The 21,259-nt window shown below is 38.4% G+C and overlaps 3 protein-coding genes across 5 annotated transcripts; 2 read left to right on the forward strand and 1 right to left on the reverse strand.

The window, feature by feature from the left end:
* Positions 1-3,690: 3,690 nt before the first annotated feature.
* On the forward strand, positions 3,691-15,079 carry LOC116264967 (subtilisin-like protease SBT2.5). Of its 2 annotated transcripts, none has more exons than XM_031645450.2 (11): positions 3,691-3,837; positions 6,485-6,718; positions 7,075-7,219; positions 7,619-8,013; positions 8,971-9,066; positions 9,186-9,258; positions 9,812-10,094; positions 10,708-11,033; positions 11,733-12,000; positions 12,564-12,845; positions 14,489-15,079. In XM_031645450.2, the coding sequence occupies exons 2-11, from the start codon at positions 6,540-6,542 to the stop codon at positions 14,893-14,895; spliced, it is 2,454 nt and encodes an 817-aa protein (XP_031501310.1). In that variant the 5' UTR covers positions 3,691-3,837; positions 6,485-6,539; the 3' UTR covers positions 14,896-15,079. The 2 variants fall into 2 exon arrangements, with proteins under 2 accessions (XP_031501310.1, XP_031501311.1); XM_031645451.2 differs by lacking the exon at positions 3,691-3,837 and adding an exon at positions 6,143-6,298.
* A 138-nt stretch (positions 15,080-15,217) lies between these two features.
* Positions 15,218-19,176, reverse strand: LOC116264968 (probable plastid-lipid-associated protein 8, chloroplastic). Of its 2 annotated transcripts, none has more exons than XM_050080398.1 (6): positions 18,820-19,176; positions 18,249-18,372; positions 17,286-17,465; positions 16,692-16,825; positions 15,941-16,010; positions 15,218-15,467 (listed from the first exon to the last, which is right to left on the reverse strand). In XM_050080398.1, exons 1-6 carry the CDS (start codon positions 19,051-19,053, stop codon positions 15,352-15,354), a joined length of 858 nt encoding a protein of 285 aa, XP_049936355.1. In that variant the 5' UTR covers positions 19,054-19,176; the 3' UTR covers positions 15,218-15,351. The 2 variants fall into 2 exon arrangements, with proteins under 2 accessions (XP_049936355.1, XP_031501314.2); XM_031645454.2 differs by lacking the exon at positions 15,218-15,467 and adding an exon at positions 15,627-15,667 and having other exon boundaries at positions 18,820-19,175.
* A 1,201-nt stretch (positions 19,177-20,377) lies between these two features.
* On the forward strand, positions 20,378-21,162 carry LOC116264969 (uncharacterized). Its single transcript, XM_031645455.1, has one exon. It carries the CDS (start codon positions 20,495-20,497, stop codon positions 20,900-20,902), a length of 408 nt encoding a protein of 135 aa, XP_031501315.1. The 5' UTR covers positions 20,378-20,494; the 3' UTR covers positions 20,903-21,162.
* Positions 21,163-21,259: the final 97 nt, after the last annotated feature.

The following is a 21,259-nucleotide window of genomic DNA, read 5'->3' on the forward strand; positions in this document are numbered from 1 at the left end:
AGAGAGAGAGAGTTGGTAAAGCCCAAACCGCTTGGGTAAGAGACAAAATCAGACCCATGAAAAGTAATTATTAAAATATTTGTTGTTGCAATCTAACCTTATAGACCTTATAGATATGATCTTAAGAAAGGTTTGGTAAAAAACATATATTAAGTTAATCATGTTTTGATTTATAGTAATGTTATTTAATGATAAAAAATAATTGGCTCTTATAACACCAAAATTTTGATAGTAGAAAGATCAATTTATTTTACAGAAGGGGCTTGTACTAAAGCTTGATTTAGAAGGCTCACATTTTGTTTAAAACTAATTTTAATATGAACTTAAGAGGCCTGGGTTTTATTCCTTATATATATATATATATACAGTTGATATTCTTTTTCATGAAAGGCTCAACAACTCGATCGTTTTATCATTGTTTATGAAAGGTTCAACTTCAGCATTAACAAAGATATAGAAAAAGTTACCCTATTATTTGAAATCTTTGAAGTTATTAAGACTGACCCTCTCTCTCTCTCTCTCTCTCTCTCTCTCTCTCTATATATATATATATATATATATATATATATATATGCATGTTACCTTTGTCCCTTTCATTCCTCTCCATTAAATATGACTTTATCCGTCTGTCTGTCTATTTTCATACATATGTGTGAAGTTTTAGATTGTGGTCCAGTTTTCCCAACTACCTGAAGCTGTTTTCAAACAAGTCTTGTGGGATGACAAATTTGCGATTATGTTAGATAAATTCATTTGAACAAATGTGATTTATATAGTTTCAGACATCGTACATACATCTTTATGATAGAATTTACTAGAAACAATTTTGTTGTTGGATATGTATATATGATTGATTTTTTATATGAAGTCAAACTCATATGTTCTTATGAGTTGTTGATTTGGGGAGAGATCTAAACTGCCTCCCTTCCCCCCGCTTTCAGGGTCCAGGGCTGTTTCGAGACTTAGGTGGAAAGCATGACACTCATCAATTAGAGTAGAGCACATCCGCTATTTGCACTCAAGAGGAGTTATATATATGAAAATCAAACTGATGATCAAACTTTCACCAGTCTGCCAACCTGATTAGCTACACTACACTATGAGCCCTGTGTATATGGCATTGTAGAACTGAGCCTGATCAAACTCATGATACTAACCGGGTTGTCGGCTCATACATAAATTGGAGAATTTATACATAAGCCGAGTCACGACGAGTCTTGCTTATGAGCTCGAGAATAGCACCAACTACCAACAATCCAAAAAATTACTTGACTTCAATAATCTCTCCTTAATTTGGTTCACAAGAAAACTCGCCCGACCAGCGGCTGGTAGGCAGTCCCTTTCCAATTCAAATCTTAGTGGCAGTGGCCCCTTCTAAGCATGAAGATATATAGGGGAATCGAAAACCATGTTAACAATTTAGGGCATCTAATTAATATCGAGTAACAATGAAGCTATTGTTTATATCATTTAAACCAAGTTTCTCAAAAGTGGATCTTGAATTCATTTTGCAGACTGTGAAAGCATACACTTAAGTTGTTGGTATTTTTGCAGTGCGGAAGCTCTTTTGTAAGTTAACATTTTCCAGGCAAAATTCTCTGTTAAGTTGAAAACCCTAAATTATGTCCAAGCGGCCCGATTAGATCTGACCCGCCAAAAACACATAAGAGGTCTAGTGAGTGTGGGATGGATGAATCAAGAACAGCAAAAAATTACAAACCTCCTTCCTACTAGATTGAATGCATTTTTTTATCTCAAGTGCTATTGCCTAGATGTCAGCAAGGGCAGAGCTAGAAATTTTTCATGAAGTGGGTCGAATTAAAGTTTTTAAATTTTGACTATGACCAAAATATTATTTTTCAAAATTTTTATATAGAACAAGTGAAATTTTTTAAAATTTACATATAAATTCTTTTTAAAAATTTTTTGAGGTGGGCTCAGGGCCCATGCGGGCCGTACCATGGCTCTGCCTCTAGATGTCAGTATCCATCAATAGTAATTGCTATAGAGAAGGCGTGCATATAGAATCTTAAAAATAAAATCCTGACTGCAAAATGACAAAGAGAAGGCTAACACCAGAAGCACGAGTTTCATCTGGGTGGATCTTGTGTTCCACCTAAGAGGCAAATATGGCCCCTTTAGGGGTTGTTGGGTATAAGCAGAGATACTATGTGAATGTTTTATGAATTTATCTTAAATATTTGAATTAGATTCATGTAACATTAATCCTAATGTTTTATGAATCTGCTTTAAAGATTGAGATAAATTTATATAAGATTAGTGTAGTATTGTTTCATGAATCTGCCCTAACTTTTGGAATGAACTCATGGGCTCACATTAGTTGTAATACTCTCGGGGACATATCATAGAATTTTAGAACCAAAGGGCTTATTTTTTAAGAAATTAGAATTATTAAACAAACATGGTAACTTGTTTCAGGAATCAAGAAACTGAAACCAGAAATTTTGATTCGGTTCCAGTTTGATAAGGAATTATGATTCTAGAATTTTCATTTTTGAATAAAAATTCCAAACAACAAACACCCCCTTGCCTTTAATATCTATTATGTACATCTCTTTCTAGAAATATAAAGACTGAAGCAAGAAAAGACATTTTTAATTACTAGGCAGTAGTATAAGAGGTTACATATGAGCTGCAACCATAACAAAACAAGGCAAACATGCACTCCTAAAGTCAGTGATAGCATTTATTAGTCCCTAGAAAGGCTTGAATGGCAGGGCTGCAGGAGTTAGGTAGCAGGTTGTGACATCGGCGGTTGCCATTTCAAGTCCCATAGATGCATTGGCCGAGATACACGCCGACACCAACCCCATCAAAAGTTTCATTGAAAATATATAAAATGAATGACTTAAAAATTACATGGACTTGTGCTGGCGACTCGAGTGCCCTTCAGCCAAAATATCTTGGCTCCGCGGAGCCAAGATTTTTTATCTGTGGGGCACCTGCTTAGGTGACACAACTTTGATGTGGGCACCCTATATAAATTTAGAGTCACAACAACGTGAAGTAACAGATTATTATGCAATTTTGATGGATTGGCGTGGGCAGTGGCCCACCCCAACCAACAAGTAGCTCCGCTACTGGCTCCACCACTCCTAGTTTTGGCGCGAGTTCAAGTCGGGGTTTTCCTTAAAAAAACTAAAAATTTATGATGCTTGATGTTGAAGTAGATAGATCATATTTGAGTTCAACAACAAACCTGGTTACCCTTTTCTTCTCATCAACTCTACATTTTACCAGCTGCTACATATGGATTGGGCCGTGTGTATCGGGTTTGGATCCAAACCCATGAGGATGGAGCAAGAGTAAAAGCGACAATAGAGGACGACGCATGTCTGCGTTGATTGCGCTCGGCGACAATACATGGCCAGATAAATTTTAAAGAAAAGAGAAAAAAAAAAACAAAATTTAAAAATTTAAATTTCTATATTTCACAAGTAAAGCACAAGTTTTTCTAAAGAAGGTCACATCAATTCCTGATCTATTCTTTACAAACTTAGTAAAAAGCTTATATTTATAAGGATGAATTCAATTTCGAGTGAGATGCACATTAAAACTTAACAAATGTGGAGGCTTTTGGAATAAAAGTGAAAGGTTGGGCGCTTTCATGCAATTTTCTTTCTCTTTCCCTCATGTTAAGGGTCTCACTGATGACCGAACAGTGATCACGCTGCTGTGCTCACGGGATCATTGTTCTCCTCACTCCCACCAATCCTTCTCTCTTTTTCTTATTCTTCTTCTTCCTGTTGTGTTCCTAGATTCGTCTCGTGGAGGAACAACTGGTTTCTTTTTCCTGATTTTCTTAGAGCCAAAGAGGTATCATCTCTCTCTCCCTCAACAGCTTCTGCTGGTTCGGGGTTGCCACTTTTCTCCTGTTTTAGAACTCTAATTTCTTTGAGCTGCTATGCATTTCTCGTGTGGAAGCATGAATAAAGAAAATATCTGCGCTTTTTAAGTTCTTCTTCATCTTCTTCCTTTTCCTTCTTGCTTTTTCCCAAGAATTTGCTTCCTTCAGTATATAGTCTTATACCAAACTGCTTAGCCGGGTGAATCGAGCTTTTGTTAGCCGGCCGCCGGAAACAGCGGCGTCCGGCGACCGAAAATGGTCGCTTGTCCTTGAAAAATGATCAGCACATAATGAGTTTATTCGAGTAAATTTCTCTCTTCCTTTGGGGACATGTATTATCTTTCATGGCAAATGCTATGGCTCTTTCTGGATGCAACTGACGGTTCTGATCATAGTTTTTTGTTTTCTTCTCTCTGAGGGTGACGATTCCTTCATAAACAATAGTTTTATTCTTTCTTATTTCGATTTTTCTAACTCTTACTTGATCTTTTCTCATTTTCTTCTTGAAAAAAAAAAATTAAGTGATTTCTTTCTCTTCCCTTCTCAGCTGAAATGGGCTTATAGCTATTCCTCAAATCTTTTTCAATTTAATATTCTGCCTAGAGGGTTTTATCATCTGTGTACGTGGCGCACCAAATAGCACAAATTTCTTATATTCAGTGTCGGTGGCGCCTCTCCGATTTACATTCTGCACCCATTAATTTGTTTAATTATTAGATACCATATTGTTTCTGCAAAGTTATATACAACAATATCTAAAATTAAACATAAAATGTCACCTCATAAGATGTCACTTTAGCTCAGATGAAAAGTCCGGCAGCTTTTCAAACCACTTCGCCAGTTACCGCTTCTTTCTCATTGTTGTCAAAGGTTTGCTGGTCGGGCGCTCAATGTTATCATCATTAAAATGATCTTAAAGTTTTAATCTTCAACACCAATGTAATGTTTATGATTGGAAATTTGTGTGGCTGATTCCTTTCATTGAATCAATCAATTCACTAGATCTAGCAGCTTGGTCGATTCTATTCGACTTTTGATTTTTCCTACTGTAGTTCGTTATCATAAAAAATGAAAAGTCACATCAACTTTCTTTAGGTGAAGAATAAGTTGTTTCATTTTTTGGATATTATGATTACATTGACATGACTTTTAATTTCTACTATTGAAAAATAAAAAGAAAGGCACAATTTTCATGCCATAAAATGCGCTAATTACATGGACTCATGGCTATTCATGTCCTCTTATGCATAATGTGGGGTTGGTGATGGACCTTTATGCCATTTATTATTATCCTGATCTTTATTTGTTAGGGCATTTCATCTGTGACGATTGACCCACTCAAACCCACTCAAGTCACCCTTCACTAGTTATTTTCACGTTCTACTTTTTAAAAATTTTAAAAGACAAAAAAAAAATCCAATTAATAATTTCAACATATTTAATCACAAATTTGTTCGAATATTTTTTATTTTAGTTTCATTTTTAGTTATGGTTCAAAAATTAAGAGGCCTTGGGAGGATGCTTCCGGCCCAAAAAATGTGTAACGAGTTGGCCCAATAAGATTATCCGGCTAGCTCTATTGAGGACGATTGAGCCTTATATGTCTTTTTTAATATTCTTTTTATTAACATATATAATTATATATATATTATTACAATTACTTATATTTAAATATTATTTTATATTAAATTTTTTATTTTATATTTTAAGGACCGACCCAAGCTTCGGCCCCAATCACGATCTGTGGCCCGACCCCACCCCAGGCCCATATATAACGACATTAATAACACTATTAGCAATATATTTGCTATAATATAAACTTTCAAGTGTGGAACTTTAACCTTAAGCCATGCAAGATTGAGTCCATAGTGATGCTTGGATTAATTCTCGGACATGAGTCAATTCTCTGTGTTATTTTATTTTTTAAATTTTGTTTTCTCAAACAAAAAAAGTTGTTTTTTGATCAATTCCCATGCTTTATATCTTTAAACCCTGATAAGCATAAGGAGACAAAAGAAACTCAAGATGATGAATATATAAAAACAACAAATACAACATTAAAGTCGGTGCTTGCAAATAACGCAAGAAAATTTATGTAAAACAATACATGAAACAAAGTCATGGTGTTTATCGTTTCAACTACAGCTATTTTCTTAATCGGTCGCCTTTTTTTATATATATATTGAGGTCTGGCACCGAGAACATCAAGGAAAAGCTCTGACAGTAGAAAGTTGGAGCACTTTACATCCTTCACATTCCCTTTTTGACATTGATAACTTTTTCAAGAAAAATGGATTCAGACCCACAGAAAAGATGCATCCAGACCCATTACCACGCAGCTGCAAACAGCCATGGTTGTTTTCTTTTCGAGCTTCTGAGAGACTCTTGTCCGACTGAACGGGAGCCTCTGTTATGTGTTTTTTTTTATGGGTATGTGTCTGCGTACGTATGATATCAATGAAGAATGCCAGGTTGTTTGAATTATGGATTTTCTCCTTTCCCTCTCCGATCGCGTGTAGCTTGTAGACTCTTAGCACTTCAATTTTCGGTGCATATTCTTAAGCTTAATCAAGTGATGTTTTGTGTGACAATCCCTTTGATTTATTTCGTTGGCAGTGTCGACGAAGGAAGTTAGTAGGAAGCTGTTGGGTCTTAGCCGTTTCTTGCGGCCATGGTGAAGATGGGAAGCGTGGGTTTCTGGGCTCTGGCGATGTTGGGGATGGTGGGTTTCGTCAGTGGGGAGGTCTACATTGTGATTGTTGAAGGAGATCCCGTGGTCACATACAGGGGAGGACTCGAACGCTATCCTGCAACTGCTGTTGACTCCCCAGAAGACTTCGACATCACCAGGTATAATATGCGCACCGTGGTGCTCCTTTCTATTCAAGAAGGACGCACACGTGATATCTTCCTTTCTTCCTGAAATTATTGGATGAAAGTGAAGCACAAAACAAGGACAGCACAAAACAAGGACAGCACAAAAGGATTGCCCGTAGAACAGTATATGCTTATGATGTTCTGAGTACTAAATCACTGACATTAATACTCCATTGTAATGTCTTCATATACAATGTTCTTAGCTGAAAACTCTGTGAGGATGGTTTCTATCTCATTGCTTAACACTGTGATATGTACAAGAATCACATATACATGCCTCTTACCGTCCGCTTACTGTTCTCTCTCTCTCTCTCTCTCTCTCTCTGCAGCGAACATGTAAGATCCTACTCCTTTCTCCTTGACAAAAATCATAATGCGATTCTTGCCTCCGTATTCGAGCCTGGAACATACAAGAAGCTATACAGCTACCACCATCTTATTAATGGGTTTGCAATCAGCATGTCCCCTGAACAGGTAATGCTTCTTGTTCTTCAAAAGCACAGATAATGCCGCTACTCTGCATGCTTTTCTTGAAGGATTCGTGTGGTGTCCAAAATGTCATGACGCATAAAAATATAAACAGTTTAATATGTTTGAGAAAAATGGGCCACAAAACAAATAAGAAAACCTGCATACGCCATGAAAAATTTCATGTTGCACACGGCTGGGAATTTCGAAATAAACTGTGCCATTTTGGCATTGTGCGTCTTCTACTGTAAAAAAACCGTGATAGTTCTCTGCATGTATCCAAATTTTGTTGCACAGGCTGATTGTTCCTTCTGAATATTCGATCTCGTCATGGCTCGGTCGGTTTTGCAGTGAGATGGGATAATCTTTTCTTTCTCACTCTGTTAATTTCTGTTCGTTGAATAGGCCAATGTTCTTAGAAAAACTCCTGCAGTTCTTTACGTGGAGGAGGACTCAAAGGTGACGAGATTGACAACCCACACACCAGAATTCTTGGGTCTTCCTACGGCGGTGTGGCCAACAGGAGGTGGCACCGAGAGAGCTGGAGAAAACATAGTAATTGGTTTCATCGATTCTGGAATCTATCCTCAACACCCCAGTTTCGCTGCTTTTCTCTCTGATCCATATGAACCAGTTGGTACCTACAGAGGAAAATGTGAAGTTGATCCAGACACTAAGAGGAGATTTTGCAACGGAAAAATAGTTGGTGCCCAACATTTCTCTGCAGCTGCCATCGCGGCTGGATTATTCAACTCTACTGTTGATTTTGCTTCTCCTCTGGATGGTGATGGACATGGAAGGTGAGAAATTGATGATGATGTACACTCATTATAGGTGGTAGGTCTTTAAGAGCTTGAAATGCAAATTATTATTAAAATATAGTTGAGGTTTGCTCATAAACTTGATGAATCTGGTGCTTCTTGCTACCTATAATTAAAAGAGAAGGTATTTACACAAGTTTTCAAATAGTCGCTAAATGATTGCATGGCTGCATTCGGCTATCTTTTACAGCTTGTAGGTTGCAACTTATTTACAAATCTTCTAGTACCTATTTTTACTTTCTGTGATGCCAATGTCGATTCGTTTTAAAACATTGTTACTGGTGTTCATTTGTTTTATGTACATGAAAGCAGGTGGTTATTCGTTAAATCATTAGTTCAAATGTAGGCAAAGGACCTTGATATTCTAAATGAATGGTAGCACCTGAGGTAGTTTACATTGTGATTATTTTTTTTTATGGAAACAAAAGTAAAGGAAGAAACAAATCTTGGTCGTTGTGATTGCTTATTATGAGAAACTGGAATTATGGATCTCATGATGGTGTTCAAAATCATATTCTCAAATTTCAAGAAATCACAATTTTTTTTTGGCATAAACCATGACAATAATGAAGACTGGTTATAAAAAATCTTTAAGGACCTGTATCTTAGAAAACAAGAGCGACATACTCAGAGATCTTAAACTTCTGAAGAAGAAACATGAAAAAAAAAGTTTTCCTAGACATTGCCCCTGAACTGAGATCAGGTCGCCTCCCATTGATCACCCAGTAGCATCGGCCACTCGTTTTCTTTGTGAGGTTTGTCAGTATACTGATAAAGGAACACTGACAGCCCAGGTGAAGGGCTCTGGTGACCGGGCTCCCCTATAAGGTGAAATGGGTGGCAACCTGATTGTTACGCTTCCTTTGCTTATTTGTGCCTTTTTATGTTCTGTGTTTGACTTGGTTTACGTGTGTGTCTTCTATTGCTGATTTCAAGCCACACGGCAGCAATTGCAGCTGGAAATAATGGAATACCTGTAAGGATGCATGGGTATGAGTTTGGTAAAGCAAGTGGAATGGCACCTCGTGCTAGGTATTGGATTTGCTACTCAAGTATGCGTTTCTTTTGATTTTCCCTTTACTGTGTAGCCTTATTTTGTATGTTGCCTTTCCAAAACCTTATGCAATAATCTTCCCCTTTTAATCATTCAGAGTTGCAGTGTACAAAGCTATATATAGGGGCTTTGGAGGATTTGCTGCTGATGTTGTGGCAGCCATTGAGCAGGTGCGGGAAGGGAACAAAATAGATGATTAGTCCAATTACTGGATTGTGCTTTAGAAGTAAATTATTTTTATGCAATACATTTTACTTTATTAATATGGAAAACCGAAAACACGCATGTTGGTTACACACTGAACCACCTTAAGATTTGCCTTTTATCTACTAATATCCAAATCTACTTCTACTAGTTGGGAATCTTTCCATTCTTTTTTTCAATTTCCCATTGGAAATATGATTTATCTAGCTCTTGCAGACATTTTTTATGCACCTTTCCTGTTATTCCTTTTGAACAGTAAACAGAAGTTTGTGCAGAGCAGCAATTTCAGTATTTAGGTTTAATTCTAGACGGATGTACATGGAGTGGAAGCATCATTTGTACCAGTAGATGAATCATTCTGTTGCTCCTATAACAAATTTTATCGTATCTTTTCTTGTAGCAGGTCCATCATTGTACTGTAATTTTGGTCTAAAAAAGCCTTCTGATTGGCTTTGACATTTGTCTAAGGGCAAAATACACCCGGAAGATCTGATCAGATTTCATATTTTCCATGAACAGGCTGTTAAGGATGGTGTGGATATTATAAATCTTTCTGTTGGCCCTAAGGGTCCAACAGCTACCAGAACCACATTTTTGAACCCCTTTGATGCTGCACTTCTTTCTGCCGTAAAAGCAGGAGTGTTTGTTGTTCAGGCAGCTGGAAACGGGGGACCATTTCCCAAAAGTATGGTGTCTTTCGGTCCGTGGATTACATCTGTGGCTGCTGCAATTGATGATAGGAGATACCAAAACCATTTGACTCTTGGCAATGGAAAACTCCTTCCTGGAGTTGGTTTATCCCGTAAGGTTTCATTTCTGTACAAACTGTAAAGCTACTAGTGAAATCAGTTGTATTGATAGCTTACCCACAGCAAAAGTTTTAAAGATTATAATCAATTCACGTGAAGACTTCACATTAGAAGAAAAAAACATGGCAAGGCAACAACTTCTTTCTGATTTCTGGAAGTGATTATGTTTCCAAAGTGCTTTCCATTCTTTTCGTTCCTTTGAATATTGGTGTATCTCTGTACTAAAGATCATGCAGTACATACGATTATGTTATCTATTTAAAGCAGTATCACTTGTTCTGTATGTGAAACAGATGCATCTGCTCTAACCTGGGCATGAATTCAGTGCCTTCTCTTTCTTGGAATGTTTTGGACATCAGAATTTGTTCCATACCTATGTTAATCTGCTTGTCAGAAACATGTAATAGAATTGCAAATGTACACAATATCCAACATTAATTACTTTTAGTTCTAGAATAATTTCCCCGTTCGTTGTGTTCTTATATTAGTCATTATTCTGATGGGTGATTTGTCACTTCCTGTAGTAGCACAAAGATGCTTATGTGCATGTATGCTTACACTGTGACATGCTAACTGGTTCTGCTATTTGGATGACATCTAATACAGCGGCAACACAGTGGAACCAGACTTTCAGCTTGATTGCAGCAAATGATGCCATGGTGAATCCTTCTGAGTCTTTGTATGGTCCTTCGGACTGTCAAAAGGCAGAAGTCCTAGACCGGAAGATGGTGGAGGGAAGGATACTTCTTTGTGGATATTCCATTAATTTTGTTATGGGTAACTCATCCATTAGAAAAGTCTCACAAACAGCAAAAAGTCTTGGAGCAGTTGGATTTGTTCTAGCAGTTGAAAGCTTTTCTCCAGAGGCAAAATTTGATCCCATACCGGTTGGCATCCCTGGAATAGTCATCACAGATGTCAGCAAATCAATGGTAACGAAATAATGTGAATATTTTCGCAATTTTCCAATGGTATCATTGCGATAGACATATTTCTTTCTTCAGCTTATGAGAGGGAATTGGAAACTCTTCTAAACATAAAAGGAACTAACATCACTGTTGGTAACTTGGCATGCTTGTAGAAAATCATAATGTATGATGATTCTTTTTTGTCTTGGCCAACTTATTTTCACATTTCAGCATCAAAACGCCAATAGATGAATCTTTCAGAAGGGTCAAAACTTTTCAGACCAATAAAGCTGTTATTGACCTTATCAGGGTATCCCCCATATCCAATTTGTTGTGTTGCTATCATACAAGTCTTCACTTTGTCTTCTGGAAGTAAATTTGGACATCTCCATAAGTAAGCAACTGACATGGAATGATCTTTTACTGGACGTGCATTAATTTTGTGTATAACAAGATGAACTTAAACAGGAACTTCTCAACCCTTAATGTCTCATGCACGATGGAACATGGCCATCAAGGTGAAACATTTAGGCATAAGATACATGTTATCTAAAACTGCATACATTTTTTCTTGCCTCAGAAAAAGATCGTATTTATGTAGTATGATTCCTGCAAAATGTTGTATGGCGCCTGCAGAAAGTCTTAGCCTACTCTTTTCTGCTTTATGATGTCTTCTCTAACTGTTATGGTCAAGAAATGCCTTCTTTGCCAACTCTCTTGCAGGATCTCATACAATATTACAACAGCTCAACAGCAAGAGATCAATCTGGGCGTGCTACAAGTTTTCAAGCAACAGCTAGTATTTTAGGTGATCTGATGCCTAGCTTCCATAGATCAGCACCACAAGTTGCTCTGTTCTCCTCACGAGGCCCTGATGTAAAGGACTTTAGTCTTCAAGATGCAGATGTCCTTAAACCAGATATTCTTGCACCTGGTTCTCTTATCTGGGCTGCATGGACACCAAATGGGACTGATGAAGTCAACTACATGGGTAATATTATCTGGATAGGTCATACTTCATTTAGCTACTATTGTCTTTTGCATTAATTGGAGCTCCGGGGCATGCTGCAGATTGTGTCTTTGAAATTGTAAGGATCTTTGAACTTGCCGCCAGCAAGAGAGATGCTTTGGTCGATCTCATGTTCTGCTATTCTTTCAGTTTATTCTTCAGATCTCATAATTATTTATTAGAACATCTTTCTCGAGTTGGGAAATCAAGGAAATTGCTTCATTGGTTGTTTATTCTTGTAAACTTTCATTCTACTTGTATCTGGGCTTCCAAGAAATGACTCTTCCGTCTGCCAACGTACACAAAAGAAGGAATTACATACAAAGAAATGATGGTTTATCAAATTAGAAATATGATTTAATTTTCACTTTTTCAGCTGTTAAAAAATTTGTGCCTTGAAAGAAAGCTAAACTATCAAAGCTTCTGAAGAACTTGTATCAATTTGAACGTCAAATAGCATGTCTTCATGTTTGCGCTTGGTACATTGCTTGGTCCATATTCTGACGTTGCTACTAATGTTAGTCAGCTTCTGTGCTACTGAGCAGGAGAAGGTTTTGCTATGATCTCTGGGACCAGTATGGCGGCTCCACATATTGCTGGAATTGCAGCACTTATAAAGCAGAAACATCGTGATTGGAGCCCTGCTGCTATCAAGTCAGCATTGATGACAACAGCAATCACAGTGGATAGAGCTGGACAGCCCCTGCAAGCCCAGCAATATTCTGGATTGGAAACTACGGTTTTGGCACCAGCCACCCCATTTGACTGTGGAAGTGGGGCAGTTCATCCCAGGGTTGCTCTTGATCCAGGACTCATCTTTGACACAGGTATTTATGCCTGTTGTAGTATGCAAGTTTTTCTGTGCCAATGAGAAGTAGTGTCTCCTCTAAAGGGGATCACCCTGCTTAAAAATTTCGGGCCAAAGGAAACTAGCTGGTAAGCAAATAACAAATCACTACCCAACTTTTGAAGGACATCAAATAGGTGCTCAACTTTTCTAATTAATTCTAGCAGTCACCTCTCAACAGAAAATGTTATTGTATGAATAAGCTACCCAGCTGCTCCTCTAAATCAAAATTATATATAAAAAAATAAAAAACGACAAGTTAAACCAAAAAATTGTTGGAAATCTTATCCCTCACTGTTGCCCATCACTGGAGGCCTTGCCCGATGTCGACCCTCACTAGCAAGGGCCAGTGGCAGTAAGGGATGAGGTGTCGCCTCCTCCCTCCGAGGGACTATGTCAAGCCCTAGCATTCAGCCTCACTGTTTTTTCTCTCTTTTTTTGGAGATAATTTTGATTTAGAGGGGCAATTTCATAGCTTATTCATTCACTTTAGCTTTCTCTGTCGAGAGGCTGCTGTTTGAGAATTAGTTGAAAAAATTTAGTGCTATTTGATGTCCTTTAAAACTTGGGTAGTGAGCTGTTATTCACCCATTTGCTAGGTGGCTTTCTATAATTGCTCAGAAAAAGATTCTATAATGAGCATTTCGCATTTTCATATTTAGGCGAAATGTATTATACATTAAGTTAAAGACACAAGGATAGGCCTGCATCTCATGTGAGAAAGTGGTAAGTAGTTGAGTTTTTGGACGTAAATTTGAGTATAATAGCCCTACATTCTGAGGTCCTGGCACTTCAACTTATTCAGCTTCACGTAAGAATGGCAGGAAAAACAAGGCCAGGAGCGCTCCTGAAATTGTTACTTAGGCTATCATTGTTTTCATCTTAATATGTAATACTTTGTAAACCCCTCTGTCGTGTAAGTTTTACACATCATTCATGCATAATTTTTTCAGGACTTCAGAAAATGTGAATGCCTTATTCATGGTTAAATTTTGCGCTTGCTCAATGCTCTATTTGAAAGGAAATTGATTTTGGTCTTTGCCACATCTGGTATGTAAGGATGTGAGCTGGGGAGCAGTGCTGATAAGTTAGTTATTAATTCCAGACATTTAAATGCTTAAGTTGTTTTTTATATTTGGGTAGAGCAGACATTTTTGGGTTTGTCTTCATACTTTATCATCAATTAACTGTAAATTTTAGGCAGCTGCATGGGTGGATGCATTTTTCCTAGCAATTCCTGAATATGGTGGAAACGATTTTCCTGATAGATCCCTGGCATGCTATAATGTCAAAAACCACTTTTATTGTGTTGTGATAAATCGTCTCTTAATTTCAAAATATGATTAATTGAAAAACCAAGAGGAGTTGCAAATATCCTTGATGCCACATGGCAGGATGGTCTTAGGAAAGGAGCGTCTTACTGTAGCTTGCTCAGGAATTCTGGAGTGCAAGCAAGCATATGGAGATTGCTTTTCTGAAATTTCATGCTGTAGCTTTTCACCATTTCATTTCGTTGAGGATATGCATAGCAGAAACATTACATAACTTTTTTTGATGTTCTTGAAGTAATTTTGTATTTCTCGATGCTTATGTGATGATTCCTTTGATTTGCATCTTGTGCAGGTTACGATGACTACATTAAGTTTCTGTGCTCTGTCCCCGGTATTGATCCGCATGAAGTACGCGATATCACAACCAAAATATGTATCTCCAGCTTCAGCCATCCTGCTGATCTTAACACCCCTTCGATCACCATTTCTAGTCTCAAGGGCACCCAAACTGTAGTTAGAACAGTTAAAAACGTTGCAGGAGCAGAAACATACACACTGACGAGCAGAATGTCCCCAGAAATTGCCATGGAAGTCAGCCCGCCTGCTATGACTTTGGAGTCCGGTGCAAACAAAACCTTTTCTGTTACCATGACTGTTCGATCAGTTACTGGTAAGTACGGTTTTGGGGAGATTTTGATGAAAGGAGACAGAGGACATAAGGTAAGGATCCCCGTGGCAGTCATGGGTGTTGGACACTAGCTGATCAAGAATGTCTCGTTTAAGCTGAGCTACTGTTCCAATACTTTGCGGCCTTAGCAACAAAAAAAACATGCAGGAGGATGTATACTTGATCCAGAAAGAGAGCGTTTTGTAAATATCGCATGTTTAGACTGAATGAAAAGTATTTCACACCCATCGGAAAAAGGAAGTTACTTTCACAACACTTCATTTGCAATCTTTGATAACCTCATAAAAAGTAGCCGCTTCAAACATTTTTGCTCTCTCTCTCTCTCTCTCTCTCTCTCTCTCTCTCCATTCGGCGCGTGGATAGCGAAGGGAACAAAGTATTGGGAAAAATACATACAATATATAGGATCTGATCTCATAAGAACGTGAAAGACTGAACTTATAGAAGAGGCGTAATTCCTAAAATCAGAGAAGCTTAAGCTCCTGATTCGGGAATCGCGGATAGCCGCCAAAATAAAAACACACACATTACTCGATGGCCATGTGATGCTTGTGCTCGTTCCGGTATTGGCAAGAGAAAACGGCCGTCTGAACTCTCAAGTGGTGGTGACACTGCTTTGATGATGAAGACGATGGTCCTTTCACTACAGAAAATTCAATAGTTTCCTAGTGATAGAACAAACTGTTTGTAAACATGTTGAGAGAAAGAAAATGGAATGAGGTTTTATTAATGTCAGAGAAAAATAGTTTTCAGCGAAATATTCTTTTTTATGATACTCACATTGTAGAAGTAACTGATATTTAGACCAAAAGCAGCATTAACACATTTCTCTTGAGAAACTACCTGCTTAATTTCAAATGAACTATGTAAGTTCCGTAGAGTATAAATAGCGGTCGAAATGAACTCATATAAGGTTTCTAAAAACATGAGTAATTATATGCACGACCATAAACTGTTTAATTAGGAGGATTGAATAATTCATAATAGACATTTGTAAAGTATATTTTAAAAAAGTGATAGCTTTTCAGTAGGCAGCCACCTAATTCTCTTTCTTGAGTCGGCCGTCTTTCGTGATTGGTTTCATAAAATTTAAGAATGGATAGTTGAAGACGGCACCTCTTTTGCTCTTATTTCTCAGCGCCCAAATCCCAGAAGCCCAACTTTCAGAAGTTGCAGAACACTGATCCTGCAACATGGGGAAAAATACTTGGTGAATAAATCAACTAGGCATTTTATGAGGGACATTTCACTAAATCAGCCTGGAAGGGTTTGATTTGTGTTTTATATTCAACAGAAAATCCTAATCAACAATTTCAATTTTTAATCTAAACGGTGCATATGAACTCTATGTCCTCTCACAATCTCCAGACTTGGAGACGGACCAGGACCTAGATACGATCAAGCCTAACAGCGACAACTTAGATTGAATAGGCTGTCTGATGGTAGCGATGTAAGCAAGTTAGATTGAACAATCCAAGGGAAATTGGATGCAGTCAAATTCCATACAGCAGAAAAGGCCAATTTCCAGGACCAATTTATGGAATGGTGGGGGCTTCACCCAAACAGGATTTGGTCTGCAATTAATCTGGTTCTCAAAATTGGAATTTGGCTTAAAGCCACTTTATTGACAGGTCATTGCATTACTTGTCAATTATTAGATTGCTCTTGACAGCTAAGTTACTGGGAGATTTTACAATAAGTAAGATCACTTAATATTTACTGTTACGTAGCCAAAAAGGGAAAACAGGATCCTTGAAGGGAAATTTCAGGAACAAAAAATTACAGTACAGCAAAACTTTCGCTAGAATATTCATCTGATCCTTTCGAAGACAAACAAAGAGCCTCTAGATCCTTTGCCCAGCCTAACCTTCTCATCAAGATAAGTAATCTGCAGCTTCACTTCACTCTGACCCCCATATTGGAACTCCAGTTGGCCAACCTTTAGTTTTGGTGCTTCAAAAATAACTTGGATCCATCTTTCATCCAGCACAATCAACTTACCTGAAGCAAGGATCAGAAACATATTAAGCAAGTATAAACAGATGTACAACAATTTTAAACCCGACTCTGGAACCGGTTGAGCAGCTAAAACGTAAATTTGGTATAAGCATCGACATTTTTGTTACTCAACTCTTTGCCTGTTTGCCACCTTATTCTTTACAGAAGTGCGCTGAAGTTGCCAGTTAAATAACATGACTTATGTTTGGATGAATCTCCTATGTCTTGAATAGAAAGTTCCCATACACTTTACTGGGGCACCTCACTGCGACAGCCCCCACGACACAATCTAATGGTTTTACTTTAGAAAAGTTTGCTATAAAAAGTTTATATTTCAAAAGAAGAAGGCAGAGACTAGCAGAGAAAATATTTACATTGAACACGTCAACATCCTACAGTACAGTATGTCTATGACTGAGGAGAAGAACAAAAGGTTACATAGTATGCATCTTTTAGAAGATACCTTTCAGGGAGACCTCTCCATCAATAAAACCAAATGCAGAAAACCCCACTCTGTTTCGGACAACATCAGGAGCTTCAACAGTCTGTACCATTTCATTTGCCTTGAACACAAGGCGGCCTATGGCACTTCTGTAACCACCTCCAGGTGATGTTGGGTTTGAACAGTATACCACATCCCATTCTGAGAAGAATGAAGAAAATTGAGAATTTAGTCCTCCATACAAAATAAAGACTAAAGATGCAACTTATATGTACTCAGGAGCTGAACAAAAGAAATTCCTTGTTAACATATCTAAGAACACATATAAGGAAAATGTGGCCTTAGTCCAGGAATCTCTGCTTTGAGGAGGCTTAGGAAAGGACTTAAGCTTTAAACCTGCTTGACTTGCATTGAATGTAAGTATGTAACTATAGACATGAAAAGGCAGTCGGTCCAATATGACCAAATTATGTCAATCAAGTATAAATGAGAAACATAATTATATCAAGATCTAGTTGAATTGTTACCCAGGTGTACCCATAGCTTCACAAGTTTTCATGTTTTTATCGGCAAGCAACACCCTGAACACAAGTACACTCCAGAAACGGTCACAAGACGTAAAAGTAACAAAAGCTAGAGTGCTTCTAGATGCAATAGCCACATTTACTAAAATCCTGATCCCCTTCTGGTTATCACTCATACTAATGAAGCTAATTAATGTTCGAATTCATGGAATCCACTCCTCAAGAAAAGAAGCAAATTAAGTGCCATTGTCTGATTGGTACCCCCAAAGGATCGACGCCTCTCATTCTCATATTTCTGTTCCATTTCCCATAGACAGATATACATAGGCCTTATCATACATGAAGTAAAACAACATTGAAACACAAAAACAAAGTGCAAAACAGGAGAAACGCCAAATGAAAAGAAATGAAACATCAATACCACGAAATGAAAGCTCAGAATAAAGCAACAGGGATTAACCGCCAAAAATGAGTGGAGACTTGACGGGCTCTGCTATGCAGAATTTCCCCAACTCTTGAGCGACTTCTGCCACCTCTCTGTGCTCATCTTTGCTCAACAAGACACCTCTATCAGTTTTGATTACCTAAATCACGAAATCAAGAATCACAAGCGTGCGTATGAGAGAGAGAAAGAGAGAGAGAGAGAGAGAGAGAGAGAGAGAGAGAGAGAGAGAGAGAGAGAGAGAGAGAGACAGAGTGTGCACTTCAAGCTTATTGTTGACAGCCAATATCTACAAGAAGATTCACGTATTTTGTAGCTGATATGTCATCTTCGTTTGTTATTATTGTGCCAATTAGATTGTGACAGAACATGCCATTGAAAGAACAGAAACATCAAACATGAGCTACCAACTAGTCCAGAACAACATATGAGACTTGGCATTAACTAACGCAGGCTACCCACGAAGACAACGCATTTCAATCTCTACTATGAGCGCCATACTCTACAAAAGCATCTGCGAAACCGGAAATTAAGTTTCCAAATTAAAAGAAAACTGTTTCTCTCCTTCTTTCCCGATCTCATGGTTTACCTTCGAAAGAATTTTGGAGGCTAGATCTTCCGGTGTCGGACGTGCCTGCAATGGTGATGCAGCCGGCACAGCAGAGGTCGCCATAATTTTCCGGCCAATCCTATGACGGTGGGAACTAGTAGGAAGACAGCAGATTGATGCTGATGATGATGGTGGTGCTGACAGATATGGAGAATGGATATGACTCGGGATCTTGGAACCTCCAACCGTTGAGAACATGGGGACGGAAGCCATGGCTCTCCCTCTCTTCCTCTCTCTCTCTCTCTGAGTGATGGAGAAGGATGGGAAGAAGTTCAGTGGAACACACGTACAGAGACGCGTGTGAGGGACTAGAGCCGAGGAAAAAATCTCATTTTCTTTTCTGAGGTTGCGCGGTACTTCTGGCCTGATGATATGGCGCAACTATTCATCGTCGACCGTCCATCTGAAGATGGACGGATGTGGACTCACCAATCTCTGATCACGCAATCACGACGTGATCCTTGTCTTATCCCATCCGGATCCGGATTCTAAGCCGAATATCTATCTGTACTTCTACTAGATTCGTGACTCGGATACTATGCCAGGTTGAGACCAACGTTAGGCATTAGCAAGAGATGACTGTGGGGCATCGGAGGTCAGATCTAGAGTAACATGATTTGATCCGATCCATACAGTAAAGCAAGCTAGTTTGGATCTATGTTGCAGATGTCACTGTTTACAATAAAAAAAAAAATAACAAGCATGAGAATCAAAGTACTTACCACTGTAAATTTAAATGGAAATAGAATCTCTCAGATTCATTGATCAATTGCAAGTATTTCAGATGCGTTAATCCACTTAGTTTCTTGATTGGACCTTTCCCTGCAACGATTTGCTGTTTTAGAGATAACAATTAACGTGAAGAGAAAAGGAAAGGAAAACTATATAAATCAGAGTTTATGTGATCTGCCAAGTGCATTTTAAAAATACTTGAACTTTCTTCAGATCATTTCTTATGATAAAGAAAGAAAGCAGCCATTGCCACCACTAACAGCCCAGCTAACATTAGGAGGGGATGGTTAAGAGGTTTAAGAGTCAAATGTTGTGGTCGTTTTTTACATTTCAGTTGCTGCTTTTCAGAGTTGCGAACGGTAGCAAGCGCAATGTTTGAAGCGCCGAATTTAAACAAAATCTTAAAGGCATAATGGTACAGTCTTGATAATTTTATGCGGAAAACGGTTTTCCTAAGTATTAAAATGACATTGAAATATTAAGAAACATGTTATGAAATGTAAACTGTGATTGGTGGATTTTTGTTTTTCTTTTCGATTTTTTATAATTGATGTTGTTTCTAAAGTTTTTTTTTTTTTTTAAAAGGATGAGTGGTTTATTTCCATCGTCTCGAAGAGAAGCAACTGCTTCTTGTGCCTATTACTTTCAGGATGAGTGCACTAACCTAGTAGACTACTTTGCTGTCAAAAACATATTATAAAAAAGTATATATGCATAATAGCTGAAGTGTTACCTTCTTTTGTAAATATACTATAGTTTTAGTACTTTCGAGAAATTAATGCAGTTTACAAGAAAACCGAGGGAACGCGAGAAGTTTCTCCGCCGCTCGTCCCATGTCTTATTGACCGCATTTTCTCCGCTTTCCCCTTCGCTTTCGGGCGGGGGATTTCCGTCGCCGGCTGAGGGAGAAATTCGGTCGGTGATGTCCGTTGTTATGGCTGATCAACTACGGTTTGCGGTCTCCTTCCTGCTGCTTCTTCTTGCCGTCGTTTCCCGGCCGTCCGCATGTGTGCCAGAGAGTAATCCTTCGGTTATCCGCTTGCCGGAGGGAATTTCTGGGGAGAGCTCCTCTGTGCCTTCTGAGCGTGTTGAGTCGTCAATTTCTTGCCCGGTCAAGTGCTTCACCACGAATCCCGTCTGCGGCGCCGACGGCGTCACATATTGGTGCGGCCCTGCCGATGCATTCTGTTCGGGCACCGAGGTCGTCAAACTAGGGTTTTGCGAAGTTGGTAATGGTGGAAATGGGGCGTTCCCTGGTCAGGCCTTCCTTCTAATACACATCATATGGCTCGTCGTGCTAGGGTTTCACTTTCTGCTGGGGTTCTTCTGATTAATTCCCTTTGAGGGGGGATTAGTTTCTTGTCATTGTAGAGATGTACGTGTGCTGTTTTTTTTCTTTGGGTTCTGTTGTCTGTACGTTGTTCAATTTTTTCTAAAGACATCGATTCTTTGTATTTTTTTTTTTTGGAATTTCCCTTTAATCTCTTCGGAGCGTTATGCGATTTTGCCATTACGTGTCTTCTCTTGTAAGAAGAACCTGTGATGTTCTCTGCATATATGAAAAGTTCGTTGCACAGCGTCTGAATCTTCCATCTTGTGGTGGCTCGTTTGGTTCCTTTCGTGAGATGCCATACGCTTTTCTTTCTCGTTCTCATACCAATTTCTCGTTCTTAGAAAAGCTTCTGGA

Source organism: Nymphaea colorata, chromosome 11 (assembly GCF_008831285.2).
Source record: "Nymphaea colorata isolate Beijing-Zhang1983 chromosome 11, ASM883128v2, whole genome shotgun sequence".
NCBI classification, from domain to species: Eukaryota; Viridiplantae; Streptophyta; class Magnoliopsida; order Nymphaeales; family Nymphaeaceae; genus Nymphaea; species Nymphaea colorata.